This window comes from Cyanistes caeruleus, chromosome 21 (genome assembly GCF_971803275.1).
Source record: "Cyanistes caeruleus chromosome 21, bCyaCae1.hap1.1, whole genome shotgun sequence".
Classification (NCBI taxonomy): domain Eukaryota; kingdom Metazoa; phylum Chordata; class Aves; order Passeriformes; family Paridae; genus Cyanistes; species Cyanistes caeruleus.
Genome location: NC_141721.1, coordinates 3,956,973 through 3,977,100, shown reverse-complemented (window position 1 = coordinate 3,977,100; position 20,128 = coordinate 3,956,973). Strand labels below are relative to the sequence as shown.

At 47.1% G+C, this 20,128-nt stretch overlaps 3 protein-coding genes across 7 annotated transcripts in view; 2 read left to right on the top strand and 1 right to left on the bottom strand.

Moving 5' to 3' along the window:
* TAF15 (TATA-box binding protein associated factor 15) overlaps positions 1 to 9,046 on the bottom strand; it is a 19,974-nt gene extending 10,928 nt beyond the window's left edge. The window contains exons 1-7 of the mRNA XM_086859874.1: positions 8,897 to 9,046; positions 5,310 to 5,346; positions 4,693 to 4,741; positions 4,418 to 4,508; positions 4,222 to 4,339; positions 1,438 to 1,721; positions 496 to 610 (exon numbers count right to left, since the gene is read on the bottom strand). Coding sequence (XP_086716000.1) covers positions 496 to 610; positions 1,438 to 1,721; positions 4,222 to 4,339; positions 4,418 to 4,508; positions 4,693 to 4,741; positions 5,310 to 5,346; positions 8,897 to 8,906 — 704 coding nt within the window. The 5' untranslated portion in view covers positions 8,907 to 9,046. The remainder of the gene's footprint in view (positions 1 to 495; positions 611 to 1,437; positions 1,722 to 4,221; positions 4,340 to 4,417; positions 4,509 to 4,692; positions 4,742 to 5,309; positions 5,347 to 8,896) is intronic.
* RHBDD2 (rhomboid domain containing 2) lies at positions 8,681 to 18,493 on the top strand. 3 transcript variants are annotated; one of them, XM_023939160.2, is made up of 5 exons: positions 8,681 to 9,078; positions 9,553 to 9,658; positions 13,046 to 13,447; positions 13,810 to 13,960; positions 16,136 to 18,493. In XM_023939160.2, exons 1-5 carry the CDS (start codon positions 8,905 to 8,907, stop codon positions 16,536 to 16,538), a joined length of 1,236 nt encoding a protein of 411 aa, XP_023794928.2. In that variant the 5' UTR covers positions 8,681 to 8,904; the 3' UTR covers positions 16,539 to 18,493. The 3 variants fall into 3 exon arrangements, with proteins under 3 accessions (XP_023794928.2, XP_086716001.1, XP_086716002.1); XM_086859875.1 differs by lacking the exon at positions 8,681 to 9,078 and adding an exon at positions 9,091 to 9,367; XM_086859876.1 differs by lacking the exons at positions 8,681 to 9,078; positions 9,553 to 9,658 and adding an exon at positions 11,215 to 11,980.
* The window catches only part of POR (cytochrome p450 oxidoreductase), a 36,090-nt gene continuing 29,856 nt past the window's right edge, over positions 13,895 to 20,128 (top strand). Inside the window, exon 1 of one of the 3 annotated variants that reach the window (XM_086859868.1) lies at positions 13,895 to 13,960. The gene's annotated coding sequence lies outside the window, so the exon portion shown is untranslated. Of the gene's footprint in view, positions 13,961 to 16,543 lie in introns of those variants that run through there. The other 2 variants (XM_086859873.1, XM_086859872.1) reach the window with 2 other exon arrangements.

The following is a 20,128-nucleotide window of genomic DNA, read 5'->3' as shown; positions in this document are numbered from 1 at the left end:
ATGTGATTAGACTGACAAATAAATCAATAATAAAATACATGTATTTTAATAGAAGTTTAAAACTGAAGAAAAGCAACAAAGAACAAGTAATGTTACTACTAAATTATTCAAGGCCAAAATATTTCCCTGATAAAATGTGAGCTACCTTAGGTATGAATTTTATAATTTTTTCTCAATCACTGGCTGTTGGTTTTCTCGTCACTGAAAACAAGTGATGGGCTGGGGCAGTTTTTGTATTGCAACTCATGCAAATAAAATGCAGACGTGTGTCAAAACAATCAAATGCTTGGTCTCAATCTATGTGAATCTAAAAGCTGTTCCCCTAGGCAAAACCCATTTCTGAGCAATGCAGAAAGGTTTAATCTTAGAAATCTGTTTTGGAAACCTAAACCTGAACCACCTTAGGAATAGACATATAATAAACAAAAATTAAAACCAGCTAAATAATAGGAAACAAGGGTAAGGAGCTGCAGGCACTGGAATGAGATCACTTACCTATATCCAGACATATGACCTCTTCCATCCATGTCATATCCCCCTCTACCTCCTCCCTGTGACCCGCCATATCCTCTATTATCTTCTCCATACCTGCTCTTTTCACGGCGATCATCTGGGAGAATGAGTCAAACCAAACAGGAGTCAACTGTAGTGCAAACTGCAGCACAGTGAAAATTCCCACCCTGGAATTCCCACCTCCTCGTCATTAACTCTGCCATCTATATCTGACATGTATCAATTCCTAAATCTCTCTGACATTCTCTGTGCCAAAAAGGAAAAAAAAAGCCAAACCAAACTTGGCTCCATTATCTCCCTTGACTTCCAGGGTCACTGAGTGTATCAGAATGTAAAAATCACTCTGTAATTACACTCCATTTTCCAAACATTAAACACATCTTGTCTAAAATATATTTTCCATTGGACTTCCATACAGCCCTCCCAGCTTGCAAAAGACATCACTGAAGACAGAACAAGGATAAATAGAGTGGGTTGTGCTGCTGGTGTGAAGTTAATGCAAAAAAAAGGCTTCATCTTAAACTTCTCATTCTATCTCACAATTCACCTACACAGCATAAAAGCTGGAATGTGAAGTGCAAAAGCTCTACATGACTGATCAAGACATGTCATCCTCGTGCAGGAAGAGGGTTCAAAATAGCTTGGGAAAAAAAATCCCATCTAGAATTTGCAGAACTCAGGGACAGAGTTCTGCAAGGCTGTTCTAACACCCCTAAATGCAACCATTTTGGGGCCCAAGAGATTTTAATCTCACTAAAATGTTTTGAAAGCCTTAACAAATAAAACATCCCCCAAGAATATCAACATGGGAAAAAAAAATGAACTGTTCATCTAATCAACTGCTTGCAAAAGGAAATCCAACCATTTCACAGAGCTTCTGCTCAATGTTATTAGCCAATACTGAATCTAAGCCGTGAATTTTACCTTGGCTGTTGTGGCTATAGCTTCCCTTCTGAGACTGGTAGGATTGCTGGGAGTGGCCATATGAGCTTTGGTGCTGGTTATAGCCTGACTTTTGGTCGTAAGAGCTCTGGTGGCCATAGCCCGACTGCTGGTCATATGAGCCCTGGTGGCCATAGCCCGACTGCTGGTCATAGGAGCTTGACTGCTGGTCATAAGAGTCTTGGTTTTGTCCATAGCTTGACTGCTGGTCATAAGAGCTTTGGTGCTGACCATAGTTTGACTTTTGTTCATAAGAGCCTCTTCCACTTAAAACAAACAGAATTTGAATTAATAGCTAAATGTTCACAGAACAGAGAGCAAAATAACGGCTGAAAATTCATGACATTGCTAAAATTTCCTAATGGCAGTACATTACATAACTTAGGAGCATCACCCCTCTCATATGTCCCAGTCCAAGACTTGCTTTCCCTCCTCTCCACAGCACCATCAATGGCTGATGGAGAGCCTGTGACCTGCTGAACACCAAACGCTACACAGTGGTAGCTGCTCTACCACTCACGTAGAGCAGCTGAGACTTGCTGCCTAAAAAAATCCCAACATTTTGCTTTCACTGAATTGCAACCTCTCTTCTTCTGGGCATTCTACAATTATCAAGAATTTTTTTAAGTGTTCTGGTGGCCTCTGAATCTGTGGTTCTTCTCACCTCAGTGCCATCTACACTATCCCAGCAACCCTCATCAGAAACACCGAGCATCATCACATCCAGGATACTCCAACACAATGCAGCTCTACATTCCAAGAGGGAGTCATAAATCTTTTCTAAGATTAAGATTAATAACTTTAGAGCAATCACAAGGGAATCTCACCTACACATTTTCCTAAGCTACTTCAGCATCTGAAGCAGAAACTGAAGTATTTTGAAAATCTAGATATATGAGAGAATAGTTCTCTCAGCCTTTCATGGCAAGGCATAATATAGATTTATGAGGAATAAATTGCATCCAGGGAACACTGGCTGTTACTCATTCCTTTGTTTTCCCCAGGTACTTAGTTGTGCCTTAGCTGTCTTATTTTTTCAGTAACTGAAAAGAATCTCTGGCCTCTGCCACCCTTTCTTCTCTTCCCCCTCCCTGCTTCCACTCTTTTTTGAAAGATGAGGCACTAGATCTGCCACTCTCCAGTCTTTGGCAATCTTACTTGCTAGTGAAAGTATCTCAGAAAAAGAGAAAAAATGCAAGAGCCTTCAGGAAGTTTCCACCAGCTTTTAAAGGCACTTTCAGATCCAGTGTGTTTGGTCTAACCAACCCCAAAATATCCCTTCTGTGTAAATACCATTTAATCTGCTCTCTCCCACTTCTAGCCTAGATCTCAGCTTTAACCTTGCTAATCCCAGGGGTAAACAGCTTGTGAAGATTTTCGTTATTATCTTCACTTCAAGAAAGTCAGCTCTGCCTTTGCCTTTACACCTTTACCAACAAAGGAAGCATTGCTGCAAGCACCCACTATTTGCTCCCTCCCCTAGGATGTGACAACTACAGTTTTGTGGCCACACTCTTCAAGGCTGCTTCCATTTTATTTCTCAGTTTCTCCTTATTTGTTACAACCCTACATTGAGAAGCTTCCCTTCAAGATCTTATCTTCATTTTCTAGATCACAAACAACTTATTGAAGAACCTGTGTGCTGTATTTCTATTCTACTGGACATCTACAGAGTTAAAAACTACATTATTACCTTTGTACAGCTCTAATAAATACTCAGAAAACAAAGCAAAACAAAACTCTGTACCTGCATTTCTTATGGATGCAAAAATGACATCTGAGTAAAAGCACCTATTGCTGGCAGATTAAGATTTTTTTTAAATATTAAAATGTTTTAAAATAAGAACTAAAAAAGCAGAGATCAAGTAGAGGTTTGCTCAAGTCCAGATTTTTTTTATCACCTTGCAAAAAGTACAAAACCATTTGGACCTTGGACACAAGAATGAGGGTTAGTACTCAACAGAGTATTTAAAAGGAATCACATGATCCTCAGTAAAGCTCTAACACAAGCAGTAACCTCGGGGTGGAGGCACAAAGCCTGGAAAGCAGACAGTGAAGGTATTCTAGCATTAAGTGGCCTTTTAAGTCATTCTGGGAAGTTAGGTTGTATTTTCCAATATATTTTCAAAGTGGTATCATTAATCCTCCTGAAACTGAATCTAACACAACATCACAAGTAAAATACATTTGCAATAGAATAAAGTACAGCATGCAAGTGCACATTTAATTTCCTGATGAAGATATAAACCCACGATGTTCTGAGAGTTCTACTTAGTTGGAAAACCAAAAAATGACATTTTTGAATCCTTTCTCTCTCATGAAAAGGCATTCTGTGCCAGATAAGCAGCCTGCAATCTGAGAGCAGCTACGAGTTCCCTTGCTAAGAGCTTATTTGAAGTTAATAAAAGAGCACTGTAAGTTTATACAAAAGAATGTGATTGGAGAGGGATTTGATAGGTCTTTCTCCTAATCAAAACACTCTGCCAAGTCTATTCTTCATTGAAGCCACAATCCAAAAACTTTCTAAAGTGTATGTACCCATACAGCTTGATTTCAAAACAACTACACCCATCCTTCCCACATAAAGAAATATTCTTCCTGTACCTCCTGTCCTTCCAGACATTAAAAATGTTTTGGGGATGTGGATCCTCAAATATTTGTCTTTTTCTCAGCAATATTAGCAAGAAATATGTTATAGCTCTAGTTAAGAATGTACAACTACTAGACAATACTTGAAATAGACACTGGTAAACTTGGTTTCCTTACCCTCTGGATGACCCTTTCTGCTGCCCCTGGCTGCCATAGGACTGCTGGTTGTATGAGCTCTGATTCTGATTTTCATAATTGGATTCATCATCATATCCCTGGGAATCTTGCCCATAACCTGGAAATCCAGGAAGAAAATTTTTAGTCAATATTCACCTTTTAAATCCTGCCAATGAATGTAACAAGCTAGCCAAACCTGATTGATTTTGTCCATAGTTCCCATGATAGCTTCCATAGTTCTGTCCATAGGAGGAATTGTCTCCACTCTGCCCATAACCAGAATATCCCTGTAATTTCAAGAATGTACTCAAATAAGTGTAACTTCCACAGCAGTAAATTACAGTTTTCCTTGGCTAGACACAACTGCAAACATCAAGAACAGCTGAGACTGGAATTCTTCCTGGCCCAGGAACAATTATTTTTACTCAAGGAACATCTGCTTTGAAAGACACAATGTTTTTTTCAACATACCTGTCCTTGTCCATAATTCTGACTGCTCTGATTGCCATAGGATGAGTAGCTGGAAGAGAAAAATGCATTTAGGAAACACTTAAGAGTGCCCTCCCCACAGGCTGGAAAGGAAAGGTATTTTTGGTGTCTCTAAGTTTCTCTCCATTCCAAAACAGGTGTGGTACTACGTACACAAAACCTCATGATCTTCATTAGCACAAGCAGCATTAGCCATGATTTTTATACTTCCATAAAAACTCTCACTGATTAAAACATGCCCTGCAGCCTTGGGCCATATAACAAATATCATAACCTTTGGCTAAAATCTTAAGGCAGTCATATGAAAAGCATTTCTCTATATTCATGTAATTTCAAAAGTTCTTACTATTACAAGATGTCATTCCAATTTACATCCATTTACATTACATGATTATTGTCTTCTATTCAGGAATACAGACCGATTTCTCTTGTTTTATAAGACATCTTGAGAAAGGCTCAGGTGCAAGCTTTCTGCATCCTTAATTCCAAAAACCTATCCATACTCTATCCTGAACAATCACTCATCATGCTGGGAATACTAAATGGTCTTTAAGTTTGCAGATGTAATTGCTAACAGCAAAACAAAAATCCTCACATACCTCTGCTGGCCCCCAGACTGACTGTAACTTCCGGAATCTAGAAAGAAAGAAGTCATATTGAGACCCTCCAATAAACATTTTAGAGGAGAAAATCTAGGGAGAGGGAGAAAGGTTCAAGTACACTGGATATTACAACTACTATCCCTGCAGAATGAAGCTTTCTCTTTATCAACAGAAGATAAAATGTTAAGACAGGAATGACAACAGCACAGGGTGTGGAACACACTTGGAAATGTCCCTTTTGAATGATCCAAATTCTGTTTTCAAGGAGTCTTTTCCAACACCCAGAACTGTACAACCCCTCTAATGGCTATCGAGTACAGTGCCATCATCAATGAGCAGAATGCAGCAGCTTAATTAATCAAGCAAAGCTAAGTAGGTCAGTGCAGCTGAACCCCTTTCTGGGATGCTCTAAGAAAGCTCTGCTGAGCTGTAAGGCACAAACACAAGCAGGATGGGAGATGAAAAATCAGGGATGGAGGAGCCACCACACTTCCCTTTGCTCACACTGCAAGAGGAAAAACCCAGCTGAGAGCTCACCAGCACGTGACAGATGCAGCACACAGAACACACACACACTGCTTCATCAGCCTCACATCCATCCCAATCCCAGCTCTGCAGAGGTTCCTCACATCCCACTCTGCTCCGTGCCCTTCCAGCCTCTGCACTGCTCAGGTTCCATCCATCTCACTTCCTAGGCAGGAGCCTCAATCTGCTTGAAATTGCCACCTTCTTGTCAACACACAAACATTCTGGCTAAGTCCTGTAATCTTTCTCTTCCAATCACTTCAAGAATTTGTGTAAATCATCTTGTGTCATGGTCTAATAAAATCTATCAGGAACTTTGCATCCCAAATTTCACCCTTTCCCCCACATTCTCTCTCCAGCCTCTATCTGCAGAAGTGCCTAAAACGCTGACACTGAGAATTAATTACAAGGCAGGGTAAATGTCATAAACGACTGCAACCATTTTCCAATCAAAACACTCATCAGATTGCTGAATCTGCTCATTATACCTCCCTCAGCAGGTTATAAATCCAATCCTGCCAGTGGCTGCACAGACACTTAACCAGAGCTTTGATGAGGGCATCACCTGAGGTGATGGATGTGAGATGGGGGGAGTATGACCCGAGATATTCAGACACAAAGCAGCGTTTTTAATGCTAAAGTATCTCCTCAAAGCAACACAAAGTATCAAATTTCATATTCTGTAACAGAAACATTTACCAAACGCTAGCATGAGATGAAAGGAGGTCAAGTTGCACACGTATATTGCACTGCTATAAAGCAGTTTCACTTAGATGTGGATTTCTCCTCCTTTTGCACTGCTACACAAATATTTCATTGCTTTCTCATACTGAAAAGCAATTAAAAACCCAAGGTAGAGGTGCAATTCAAGTTTGTTTTTAAGGGGTAAAGTGAAATTTTTACACAGTTTCCATTTAAATTATCACAAAAATTACTATTAAATAGGTAACCACATTGTGAAACATGGTTGTGGTTTAACTCTAACATTTATGTGCCATTAATACTGCAAATTAAAGCATATTAATGGTTGTATCAGAAAATTCTTGAATAAGGATGTAACTAGCTTTATATGTAAGAACTGTATTTAATCTCATTAGCTTCTCCTTAACAAACTTCCACCAAACCACAACATTTTGGAAAAAACTTGAAAGAAACCAGATAAGGAGCATGTAAAATATGAAAACATGCAATCAGAGGAATTTCCTTTATGTGTACATTTTTCTACATCCTCTGGACCTCTTACAGACTTCTGATCGATTTATCTTTGTGGGCTCAGTGGGGACAAGAGTCTGTAAGGATTTTTGGAAATAACAGTTTATTCTGGAAATTCCTACACTGACCTTTTTTTTTTTTTTTTCCCTTAATGTTTAAAAAGTTCATGGAAAGATTTCCTGTTGATGAAGTGGGACATAGCAGCCTGATCACCTTGCACTACTCAGGGGGTTTATTCCTCTCAAGATAGAACAATCTGCTGTGTACATTTGAAAGCTGAGGTTCTCTTATGAAGTAATTCACATAGAGAAGCAGCATTGCCTCTCAGTATCCTCCAGAGAAAAAGAACCTCGTGTTTGAACATTGCTAAAAACAGAGGAGGCACTCAGGTGCTTGACTGGAAGCACCTGATATATGGGGGGAAAGCGGATTTAGTTTACTACCAAGCTTTACTCATTTATTACAAAAATTCCTGATTTGGGCTCATTTTAGTACCTTTGGACACATTTGCTTTTCCTGGTTCATAACTGCTCCTTGAACGAAAGGATTCCTTTAGCACCCCTTGCTTTGTTTGTATTGTCTATCACTCACACACGCAGCACGAGACAACGCCAAAATGGCTCGACCACAACAAAACATGGCTCGCTCCACAAAGCACGGCCAGCCTTGGAATTCCTCCTCCCACTTGGGGATACGTGAGAACCCACACCTATCCAAGGCCCCACAGGGGCAGCACTGCCGGAGACCCAACCATCCACACCTCAGAGGGGATGAAGAAACAGAACATTGTGCTGGGAGAGGCCCCAGGAGAAGCTGGGCTGTGTCGGGTCACCCGGGAGAGCGGATTCTGGGAAACAATTCCAGCCAGGGTGTTTTTAAGCCCACAGCAGAGGGTGTGAAGCCCCCCTGACTTCACCCTGTGTGAAAAGCACACAGAGTGCAGAGCAGAGGCAGCACAGACCGGGACACAAAGGTGGCTCCCCTGCTGCGGGTGGGGAGGGCATTTCCCATGCTAAAGACGGGCAGGACCCAAAGGAGGGGGCGCCTGCATTCCATGCGGGGTGCTGATCCAAAGGGGGAGCACACAAACCATGTTATGGAGAGGGGCACGACCCAAAGGTGATCCACATCTCACACCGGGAAGGGGTGTGCGGGGGGGAACCACAACTCAAAAGTCGGGGTCCACACAGGGGGAAGGGCTGTGACCCAAAAGAAAGGAGCTTCCATCTCACACCGGGGAGAAAAGTACACAACCCAAAAGGAACCAAAATGGGGCCCACGACCCACACACGGGGGCGTACACGACCCAAGGCGGGAGGGCCTACACTGGGAAGTATCAACCAAAATGGGGTCCACACCTCACGGGGACGGGTTGTGGCACAGCCCAAAGCTGGGGGCTCACACATGCCGTGGGGGAACTAGATCCCAAAAGGGGGGACCGGACCCCACGCATCATCCGAGCACAAGACCCCAAAGGGACCCTGCCCCCACGGCCCCCCCAAACTGTGACTCGAAGCCAGGCCACGCCCCCGCGCCTAAAGGGGCGTGACCCGAGCGGCTCGCGCAGGGGGCTCCCCGGGGAGGGGGCGTGGCCTCCACCGAAGGGGGCGTGCCCATGGGGCCACCGGCGGGGGCGTGGCTCCCCTCCCCCGCACCGAACGCAGGGGGTGGGGGGGGCGTGAGGGGAAAAAGCGGGCGCGTCCCCCGCAACATGGCCGCGGCCTTGCCCACATGCGCCACATGGCGCTCGCTCCGCCCGCCCTCCCGCGCCCCACCGCGCCCGCGCTCGGCGGCGGGAAGCGGAGCCGCCGCTGCCCGCTGAGCCCGGCGGGGCTGGCGGCACCTACCCGAAGCCATGGCGGCGGCGCTGAGGGGCGGAGGGAGCGAAGGAAGCGCAGGGACCAACCCGCCCGCCGCGCCGGCCGCGCGCACACTGAAGCACCCGCAGCTCGCGCGGACTGCGGGGCCGGGCGGCCAATCAGCGCGCGCGGCGCCTACCACTCGCTGGGGAAGCGGGGGGGTACGGGAGGTGAGCGGGGCCGTGCCAAGGTACAGCGGGCGGGGGGGGTTGTACCAAGGGGAGGCTGTGCGAGCACAGCGGGGATCGCGTCAAAGGATTAAATTAATTTAATTAATAAACGCGCAGGGCATGGTCAGGGTGCGTAGAAGGAAATGAGGGGGTTGCACACCCGGCTTTCCGCACCAACAGCCCCCCTGTTTCCCTCAGTACCCCACTTGTGCATCACCATTTGTAGCAGATGCCAAATGGAGTTAGAGAAAACATCCAAAATCTGGGTCCTAAAGAAAAAATAAGAAAGGTTTGCCAGCGTTTCTGAGTATGCTAAAAAGCCAAATATCAACTTGGAGAATGGTTTTCCAAAGAAAGGGAAGGGGTCATGGTCTTGGGAGCCACTTCTGTGAAACATGAGGGTTTGCTTCAGAGAGGAGTAGTGATGAACTGAGAAGACAGCAAAAGCTGATTATTTAATCTGATTCTTTTCAGAAGTTGTATTGCTTGTTTCACATCAAACTACCTTCTTGTGAGAGTTTGGAAGTTAACAGTTGCACCTTCCTGTCTAGGGACAGTCCGCACATGCAGCCAGAGAACAGTGAGTTTTTACCCCATTTTTAATTTCTTTTAATAATTAATTATTAATTAATTAATTTTAAAAATAAAGGCACTGAGGAGCTTTCTCTGATTTTAGCTGAATGGCTTGAGCAGATTTGCAGAGAAGTTGGGCTGTTTCTTTCCCCCCTGGGTGTAGCAGCAGGAGGCAAATCCCACTGCCACAGCCAAAAATAAGTTTCTGCAAAACAAGTAGTGACTGGAATGATTAATTAAAGAGAAAAAAAAGAAAAAAAAAGGTTGAGCTCTCTGCCTTTTGGTTTCTCCTTGAGAAACTTCATCTCCTCAGCCACGATGTCTTCTACTGCTCTGTGAGCCTTCCTGTGACAGCCTGGGAGCTCAGAAAAGCTGCCCATGCAATGTTGGGATTAGGGCAGATCCCAAACAATGCTCCCTAGCCAGGGAATGTGGGGGGTCTTTTGCTCTGAGTAGAGCCTCTCGGTGTTTGTGCATTCCTCAGGGACTGAAGGCTTCTCATATGTGGAAAATTGAATTAATTCAGAGAGAGTTTCAGGCTTATGTGTCTGATCTGCCTGCTGATAGAGCTGTGCTATGGTCCCAACCAAAAACTTTGAAGCTGAGATGTGGAAGACACATCAGCCCTTCAACCCTCTGCTCTTTCCCCTTGGCTGGAAATGATCCCAGCTGCTTCAAATCCTTATCCAGGTTGCAAAATCAGAGGTGGTGTGGAAAGGTGGGTTTCTTCTGATCCTTCCTGTGTAAATGAGACCTCACAGGGTCTCATCCAAATCCTCTCTTTCCAATACAAACCCTTCTGGGATTCTATGAGCCAGCAGCCAGGCTGTGTGGGCACACAGCAGAATTCACAGGATCACTTGGGGTATAGAAATGACCTCTGCAGATCGTCCAGTCCAAGCCCCCTGCCAAGGCAGGGCCACCTAGAGCAGGTAACACAGGAACACATCCAGGTGTGATGTACAATTTTCTCCTTTTGTGCAAATATACTCTTTTCCTACTACAATATCCACAGCTACACCCCCAACTACAAGCTCAAGAACAGGTGCAATTGTGATTAGTCCTGTGTGTATAAAGCTAGCCAATGGTAATGATCACAGGGAAGCTTTACCCTGAAGGAACCAGATTAAGTTCTACCTAGTTCATCAACTCCTTATGTCCACAAGATCTGCAAGAAGTTTGGTATCTTCATTTTTGATCTTCCAATTCTTCTCCTTAAGGAGACTCTCCTGACTAGAACTGGCCAGATGATTAAGCCAATATTATGGGGAATTGAAGGCAGACAGTGCATGTAATACAAACCTCACACAGGTTTTGATAGAAACACGGCAGGAGCAGCTGTGGTGTGGATGCTCCTTTCCACCTCCACCCATCACACCAGAAGGGAAACATTCAGCCTTCTCTGGGACCCTCAATTCAGGAAGGACATGGAGGGGCTGGAACGTGTCCAGAGATGGGAACAGAGCTAGGGAAAGGTCTGGAGTGGCTGATGGAGCTGAGAGGGCTCAGCCTGGAGAGGAGGAGGCTCAGAGGGGACCTTAATGTACTCTACAATTATCTTACAGGAGGTTGTAGCCGGGTAGGGGTTGGGCTCTGCTGCGAGGGACAGGTGAGAGGACATAGTCTTAAGCTGCATCATGGCAGGTTCAGGCTGAACATGAGGAGGAGTTCCTTCATAGAAAAGGTGATTAGATATTGGAAGGGTCTGCCCAGGGCGGTGGTGGAGTCCCTGTCTCTGGAGGTGTTTATGGAAACACTGAACGTGGCACACAGTGCTCTGGTCTAGTTGACATGGTGGTGTTCATCGGTCACGGGCTGGACTCGATGACCCCAGAGATCTTTTTCAGCCTGATTGATTTGCTGATTCCCAGCAGCCAGACGCCGCGGCTGGGGGGAGTGGTGGCTCTAGATGGGCCTCCCACACCCTGGGGCGGCCTCATGTGAGAACACCAGGCTATAACCCAGCCCTGGGCGGGCTCCCAGCGAGACCTCACACTTCTCGCTGCGATATTTCCCCCATCTGAACAGCGAAAAGATAACAATAATTAAATAAAAATTCGAAAAAGAGGGGAATGAGAGAAAACCCCTTGTCTCCATGGTAACGACCCCACAGCGCCTCCTGTTGCCGTGGTAACGGCCAGGCCTTCCGGCGGCGGCCGGAAGCACCGGGCGCGCGGGGCAGCAATGGCGGCGCCCTCAGCTCCGCCGGCCGCCGCCGCCCTCACGGTGCTGCTGTCGGTCGGTGCCTCCGCGCCCGGGCTACTGCGGGGTGTCCCCGCCGCCCCCTCCGCCGCCGCGCTGCGTCCCGCAGCTCTGCACCACGGGGAAGGTGAGCGGGGCCGCCGGCGAGCGCAGCCGCTGCCTCCTTGGTCCCTCTGCCCACACCATCCCGCGCCTTCCCCAAATCCCAGCGGAGCCTTTGTGTCCTTTCTCTCCGGCCTTCTCCTTGTCCTGCCTTGGACCCCGTGGTACCCCCCCAGCCCTCATTTCGGTGCATTTCCTCAAGCCTGTCTCCCAGTCCGCCGCTCCTGCTCTCCGTTCCCCTTTTCTTCCTGCTTTCCATGCGCTTCCCCTGAGCCGAACCGAGCCTGCTGGGCACCCATTTCAGTCCCTCGACATCAGGCTGCCCCCCGCACCCTTTGACAGTAAGCCCAGTGGATAACACTGCCAGGATCTTGAGGGATTTGTGTTTCTCAGTCCCTGTGGTATTCCCAGAATAATTTTTATCACGCTTTTAATTCCCGTGTTCCAGCTTACCCCCGTGCAGGGATTTCCTTTATCAGTCCGGGGCTCTGAGCTGATGGGGTGGATTCCACCATCTCCTCACGTCTCCAGGGGTTGCACCGCATTGTTTTGTTTCTCAGTGGTGTTTTTCTGGCCCTGGAACTGAAGTTGATGGGAGGGAGGTGGAGAAGTCTCTCAATCCTTGCTGTGTGCCTAGGAGAACACCTAAACAGAGGGCCTAGAAACACTTCTGAGGTGTGATAACCTCCAGACATTTTTGGTGGTGAAAATCGGCCTTCCAGCAATTTAAGAAGTGTTTATCTTTTTTGCCAAAGCCGTCAGTACTGTAACAGTTATTTTTATGTCTCTTGCCTTCTGTTTTAATGAGATTGAAATTTACTACAGCTGCTGTTGCTTTTTTCCAGGCAGCTTCCCAGGAAGCAGCGAGAGCCAGCCCATATGTTTGTGACACCCAAGATAGCACTTGTTTCCACTCCCTGGTTATTTACGCCTGGTTTTAAAGGCCTCAAGTTCCTTCTCTTCCACACCAGGATGGAAATGAAAGCTATTAATTAATCCTGTGGGCTCACTCTCCCTCTGCTCAAGCATATAATTGTTTTATAGCCACCCCAGTGCTGTCTGTACCTGTCTGAGGTGCTGCTGTGCTCAGTTCACAGGTTGATCACCTACATCTTCATCTACGAGGACCTGATCTCCCTGGCTTGTGGTGCTGTTATCATCTGGTACTTTGCTGGCAGCTTTGAGAAGAACGTGGGCACAGTGAAGCACTGCATCCTCACTGCCGCTTTCTCCGTGCTCTCCGCCCTCCTGTACCTCTTCCTTGAGCCCCTTGTCTCCAGGCTGCTGGAAGTGGGAGATGCCAAAGGCTTCATGCCAGTGGCTTTTGCCACGCTGGGGGTTTCTACCACCCGCTCACGCATGAAGACGACTCTGCTTTTTGGGTGCAGAGTTCCTGTGGTGCTGGTGCCGTGGCTTGGGCTCTGCATAGCGTGGTTTGTCCCTCAGTCTTCCCTCTTGGGGAACTTCTGTGGGCTTCTGGTTGGGAAAGTCTGTATCCTTTCTGAGTGGGAAGCCCTGAGCCAGAGAAGGATCGTGGTGGGAAGGGAATGCTGTGGTTCTCATTGCTGAGGTGCACTGGCTTTTCCTGGACTCTCACTCTGCACTAAACCTTCACTGGCTTTGCTCATGCTCATCCCATCCCATTCTGCCTTTGTGTTTCATCCCACACTGCCCCATCTCGGTGCATGCAGAGAACATGGAGCTGAGGAGGGCGGTGGTCTCTGAAGGTGGTGCTGGGTAGGAGTGGAAGAATTCTCCAGAGAATGCTGTTTGTGGACAGAGGGACGCTGTGTGGCTGTGTCAGAAATGAGTGTGTTTTATCCTCAGCTCTCCTTAACAAGCTCCTGGCTTCAGATGGTCTTGGCTACTGTTTCTGCTTGGATTTTCCAGAGTCAGTGGGGACTAAGCTGGACCACGTGTTCCCTTTCACTCTGCTGAAGAGGATTCCAGGGCTGAAATACATCCCTGGGTCCTTAGCAGAGAGAAGAGCTTCTGAAAACAGCATGTAAGTACAGGAGTTCCTATGAAACATCTTGTAGGGGAATTTTGAGGTGTGAGTAGAGCCCTTCAATAGTCTCTAAAAGCTGTATTGTGCCTCTCCTGTCCACATCGTGGGTGTCATGGGGAGCAAAGTCACCCATTGATGTTACACTGGTGACTAATGAATTACCACACATTAACTCAACCAGGCCTTTAGTGAAAGCTGAATGGAGGTTACAGACCTCTCCTTGGCTGCAAGGGCAGCGTGTACACACAGGAATATGTGTACACATGGGAATATTGCAGCTCTGACAGGAAAGCTAAGTTGTGTCACTCTGCCCCAGCATTAGGCAGTTATTCCTGGCGATGTGGCTCCCTGGGGCATGATCCTTATCTTTATTTGCCCCACCTCTCCTGCCAGGAATGCTGTGAAGTGAGGTGTGTCCAAACCTACCTAAGGACCAGAGCACTATAAATTAAGGATGGCACTTACAAAGTTCAGTGCAGACCTTTTGGTCTCTTTCAACCTTTCAGCAGGTTTTCAGTGTCAAGGCAATGTTGCTTTACAGAAAAGAAACTTAGGGCCCCACAGCTGACATGCAGGAAAGGTTTTAAGTTTAACACAAGCGTCAAGAATTCACTTGTACTTTAAAAAGCTTGGAAATGTAGGTCAAATATTTACTTACTCTAAGATGTCCTTTCAGTCTGACAGAGGAAAAATAGTTTTCTATTCAGGGTTAAATTCTATGTATTGTTTAAGCCATCAGCTCACTGTGAAGTTTTATTTGAAGTGGAAGCATTCCCAGGTGTTTGCACTACCCTCACCCATGGGAAACCATAAAAGCAACCTTTGCCTGGAGCAGGAGGGTTCCCCAGGTCCATCAGGACACACAAAACGTGTGAGTGCTTGCAGGGGAGGCCAGACAGACCAGAATTTGTGTTTTCCCTCTCTCCCTCCTGTGCAAGTGGGGAGCTTTTGGGAGGAGAGGGAGTCTGGCTCTGTGCTGAGCCTGTGTCAGCACCAGTCCCATCCTGCTGTGCACAGCACCTCAGTGTCTAAACCTGCCTCCTTTGGTGAGGTGACACAGACTGTTGTGACACAAAGGTATTTAGATGAACATTTGACTATCAAGCAGGGCGTGGGAAGGTGTTTCTAGGATGCTTCCACTGCTGCAGCTGAATTTGCATGTCTGTGTCTTAGATACAACTTCTGTAAGTGTTTCTGGAGTTTAATTTTTATTGTTTTGATACTTATTTCCAAGCAAGAGCTCTTAACAGTTTGGGATTTGTTTTCATTTTAAATTTTCTTAAGATTCAGGCATTAAATCACTGCAAGACAGGAAACATTTCTTTGAAGTCCAGGCCTTGGCATCATGTTTGTGTCCACAAATAAAAAAATCCGAACTCAAACCCACACTTCAAATAATTAAAAAAGAAATCTCCAAGCCTGAAAACCCCAGCACGAGCCAGTCTCTTCTTCTTGCTGGGAACTTGGCACTCACAGCTTCATGAATATTGCCTGGATTCTCAGCTCTCATCTTCATGTTGTGTGTGGGCTGAGCAGCACTCTTGAAGTCCCAGAGGCTGAGGCTTCCAGGCAGATTGCCTCTCTCCTGATAGGTTTTGGCAGGATGAGTCATGCCTTCTGCTGGCAAACACTTCCTAGCCCTTACTTCTGAATGATTAATTTTATTTCTAACTCTCTTTTATTTCTAACTCTCTCCTCCTTCCTTTTTTTTTTTTTTTTCCCCTCTATACTCTGGGCTCTTACTCGCACCAAAGGCCTTTGTGTTTTCTTGATAAATAACAGTTGGCAGCTGTAACTTCTCCTGATTAATGACTTGGCAGATGTGTCACTCACAGGGCAGGGAGGATGTGCACAGGGATCTCAATGCACGTTGCAGTTTAGCTTTGTGTGTGCCTTGCACAAAGAGTCTGGGGCCAAGAGCCACGCTCTGTTCAGTGGGTGTGGAGTCAGAGTGGGTTGGGAGTGGGAACAGCTGTCCTGGGAGGCCACTAAACCCATTTTTTTACTCAAGTGCTGCTTATAATAAGAGCTTCTGTTGTAGTGAATCCCTCTGATGGATTGCAGTGACCTCTCTGAGCTCTGGTCAGGAGGAAATCTGTCCCCAGGGGACTTCCAGCACTAGGCAATGTCAGTTCTGAGCACAGTGTAACCTTCTGTTTTCTTCCTGCCCAGGATTAAGCCTGTGCCTGGCACTTACCCCACGCAGAGCTACCACTGCCCTTCGCCTCTGGCTCTTCCTGCTCACCCCAGTGCTCAGAGCCAAGGTTTTCATCACAGCCACGCTCTGGGACACCAGGGACCTCAGCAGGGCCGTGCAGCAGGACACAGCCTCAGTTCTTCCCTCTGCCAAGCCACAGGTGCCTTTGGAGAGTGTCCTGGGCAGGCCCGTGCCGGAGCCTCGCTGGGACAGTGCTGCCAGCTGGGCAAATTCTGTGTCTCACAGCACATGTGTCCAGCTCAGCCACAGCCACCTACAGCCACAGACCTTCTGGCTGGTGTTCAGCAAGCACCAGGGTATCCAGCAGCCCCAGTGGTCCCTGTTTCAGCTGAATTTACCAGAGTCCAGGTGTACTGATCCTCCAGAGAGCAGCAGGACTCACACAGGGGCAGGACTGCTGTGTGAGGCTCGTACAGCAGTGCATTTCTGGCATCCTTGCTGTGTCTGGGGTGAGTGTTGCAATGGGTTGGGAGCTCCAGTGAAGGCCATTCCTCTGCTTCCTGGCACAGTCTACTTGAATTATATTTAGTTTATAATTTTTTTTTACTTTTTGATGTGGCTGGAGGATAGGAACTCTGTCACCTCTGTGAACTTCTCATACTTTTAAAATCTTTCTTCTTTGCTGCATTTAGCAGCTGCCTTTTCCCACAAGTCCACTGGAGTTCCAGTGCACCAGCTCTTCAGGCCAAGGTAGGACCCTCACTGAGCAGATCTGGGGTTTAACTAAGCTGCAGCAATAAGCACTTCCCATTTACATTCCTGTATTTTTTACAGGTGTCGTGTAGCTAGAACCCAAAAGGAGTGGGAATCATAGGAGCCTTAGTTTGTGACTTAAAATTAGATGGAGGAGGACAGATGGTGTTACACTGATCTGTTCTACTCTTGACTTGTCCACTAAGAGAGTTCCTTGAAGGGGGCTTGTAACACCAACTGGGGAAAGAGGATAGAATACAGAATACCTTCTTCTGCCCCAGAACACAGCTCTGAAATGCTGAAGGTCCTGTGCCTGCATCAATGAACTGCCTTCATTTCTGAGAGCACTGCACCAGCTCAGCCTGTCTCACCAGCATTTGATAAGGCAACCTCAAATGCCTGTGAAGTAGTGAGAGACTTTTCAGTAAGGGATTTTGGCCCTTTGTGGAGCAAATGTTTATAAATCCAAGGAGCTGGGAGGGACCTTAACCATGGGCTAGAAGAATTAAGTGGAATGTAGCAGTGCTGTTGGGGGTGTTCACACTGCTCAGCTTTAGAAATCTCACCCACCAATATTATCACAATCTCTCTCTGTTTTTTTCAGAGCTGGTGGGCAGGTGTGTGGGAGAGGGGAGTTTTCAGCCAGGGTTTTGCAATAGGATGCAGTGTTTGGTGGCTGAGGCTGTAATGAAGGAGATTGGTCCAGTTGCTGGGGTTTGAGCTTTATTCCCAGTTGTGACTACAGTGCCCAGGAGGAATCTGCTGTATCTGTGTCTGTAAATCAGCCAGGATCTCAACAACGGCCCTTGACTCTATTTGGAGTTTTGCTGTGCTCCGTAAAAAAAGTGCTCCATGAAGCACAAAGTGCCATTCTTGCTCTTGGAGATGTTCTTGCAGTGCCTCAGCAGCCTTGGGGCTCCTCCCTGCTCTCAGTGAGCCTGGCCAGAGACAGCTCTGGCAGCTGCACATTCCAAAGCACGTCCGTGCCTCTTTCATTTTTCCATCATCAAGGTCTGAAGAAGCCCCATGTTGTCATCCAGCTGCTTTACTTCTCCAGCAGTCTCAGGAATGACTGCCACGATCCCTTGTGGGATGCAGGGGCTTCCTTTTGGAGGAGACCAAAGTCAGTGCTGAGAACTTGTACCTGAGATAAGTAAGACATGAGTAGGAAACTCTTCTTGCAAAGGTGAGCACCTCAGGCAGGGCTTTCAGCAGGAGGATGCAGCCACCTGGGAACCAACTTGGAGTTGGGGGACAGCTCTGTCTCATACATGATTATTTCACTCCTTTGTGGGATCACAAATGGACTTGATTTCATGGTCCTGTTTTTCCTGCTGCCAGCAATTGCATTGTTATATTTTTAGTGTGGAGCAAGAGCAGGATAAGGAGCTTGTTTGGAATTTAAAAGCATGTTTTTAATACCAGGAAAGAAATGCTAGAGATAACATTGAAATGTTGATACTCCACTCCTGTTAGTGCCTTGATTTTCCTCCTTGTGAAATCCTTGCCTGTAAACGTAGGAATTTTACCACTGATTTTTTCCAGACGGGTGATGAGGATCAATAGCAATCACAATGTATCTCCAAACTGTGAACTTGAAATAGAATCTGAAGGACGGACTGGTTTGTCTCTGGGTTTGTTTATAAGTGGGGAGCTGGAGCGTGCCCCTCCTGGGGATGGGTGGGATGGGATCTGTGGGATGGGGTCAGTGGGATGGGATCCCAGGGGCTGGATCAGTGGGATGGGATCCCTGGGATGGGATCCCTGGGGCAGGATCAGTGGGATGGGATCAGTGGGGTGGGCTGGGGATGGGATGGGTGCAGCTGCGTGTCAGGCTGGTGGCCTTGGACGCACTGAGGACGAGCACTGGGGACAAGTGGTACTGCACGCTGGAAAACGCTGGAACCGGGTTGTTTTTCCTGTCCAACTCTTATCAGTCGATCTGGAGAGAGATTGGCTCTCCCCGAAGAGCTGTCAGAGGGATGGCATGTTTCCAGGGAGTAGTTTCCTGACTTTATAACGGTAGAGGAAGCGCTGTCAGAGTCACCGCAGTGTCACTGCCGACAGTGGGAACAGCCCCTGTCCCAGCTGTGCACACCTCCCTCCAGCAGGGAAGGAGCAGGTACCAGCCATAAACCTTTCCATGCTGGGACAAGCCAACTTCCACAGCCCTCCAGATGAGCCCTGAGGACAGGACATGCTGGATGAGCCCAAAACCACAGCTTGGATTTTATCTTTCTGCTCCCAGATCTTCCGGGAGCTTCTCGGTGACCTTGGCAGATCACTTGGTCTCTCTGATTTCTACAGCTTTCACCATGTCCCCGGGAGTGTTCCGAGTCCAGCTGCACCTACTGGTTACATGCAATGTATTGGACCTGTCTTCAGTGCCCTTCAGGTGGATGTTTGTGGAGATTCTGTTCCCTGCTTTTCTGAGGGCATTCATTCATTCTACAGTGAAATGCTCTTGGACAGTGGAGTCCATCAAATCCCAGTTCTTCAGGGCTGGGGGTGAATTCAGAACTCATCACCAAGGGAAGTGAATTTGCTGAGAGGAAGGAAACAGGTTGGGATGAGACATTTACAAACATGCCTAAGGCTGAGAAGAGGATTTAAATTTGGAAGAGAGGAAGGTAAAAGTCATCAGCTCACTGGGCTTTGGCATCTGCCTAACCAAGCTCACAGGAATGTTACTCATCACATGTTGCAGTACCCGCTCATTTCCTTGGCGGGGAGACAGAGAATTGAAGTTCCTAAAGCAGGGAAGAAAAATTAAAAAAAATCAATAACCTCCCAGTTCAGCCTGGGATGGCTGCCCCTGGGGTGGCTGCCCCTGGGAACGTGCTGTCCTTAGAGGTTTGTTATTCTGTGCCTCTGGCTCATTCCCAGTAAAACTGTCACTTCATTCCATGCCAGGATTGTGTCTGTCCGTAGGCTGTACAGAGAGTCCAGAAAGCCCCTTGGGTTGCCCCCATGTCCTCAGAGGTTTTCTGCAGAGGAACAGTCAGGGACAAGTGCTGGGAGCAGAGCCAGCTGTTCCCTGTCCTTGGAGTAGCGGTCCTGCCATGGGAAGGATGCTCTGGAAGTCCATCCCCTCTGCTTTTCAACTCCCACCATGGTGCAAGGGAAAAGGAGTCAGGGATACACAAGGAAAACAGAACTGACTTGGACCTACATTGCTGCCCCATCCGGGAGTGAGAGAGGACCCACAAAATGCCGAGGCCTGGCAGGAGACACTGATGCTGAAATGAAAACAG

What these genes read in the sequence shown, in the direction of transcription:
- RHBDD2 (XM_023939160.2), top strand. Translation starts at nt 8,905, where the DNA reads ATGGCGGCGGCGCTGAGGGGCGGAGGGAGCGAAGGAAGCGCAGGGACC. An exon ending in GCACATGCAGCCAGAGAACA is followed by an intron (nt 9,659 to 13,045) that starts GTGAGTTTTTAC and finishes TGCTGTGCTCAG; the next exon opens with TTCACAGGTTGATCACCTAC. An exon ending in AGAGCTTCTGAAAACAGCAT is followed by an intron (nt 13,961 to 16,135) that starts GTAAGTACAGGA and finishes CTTCCTGCCCAG; the next exon opens with GATTAAGCCTGTGCCTGGCA.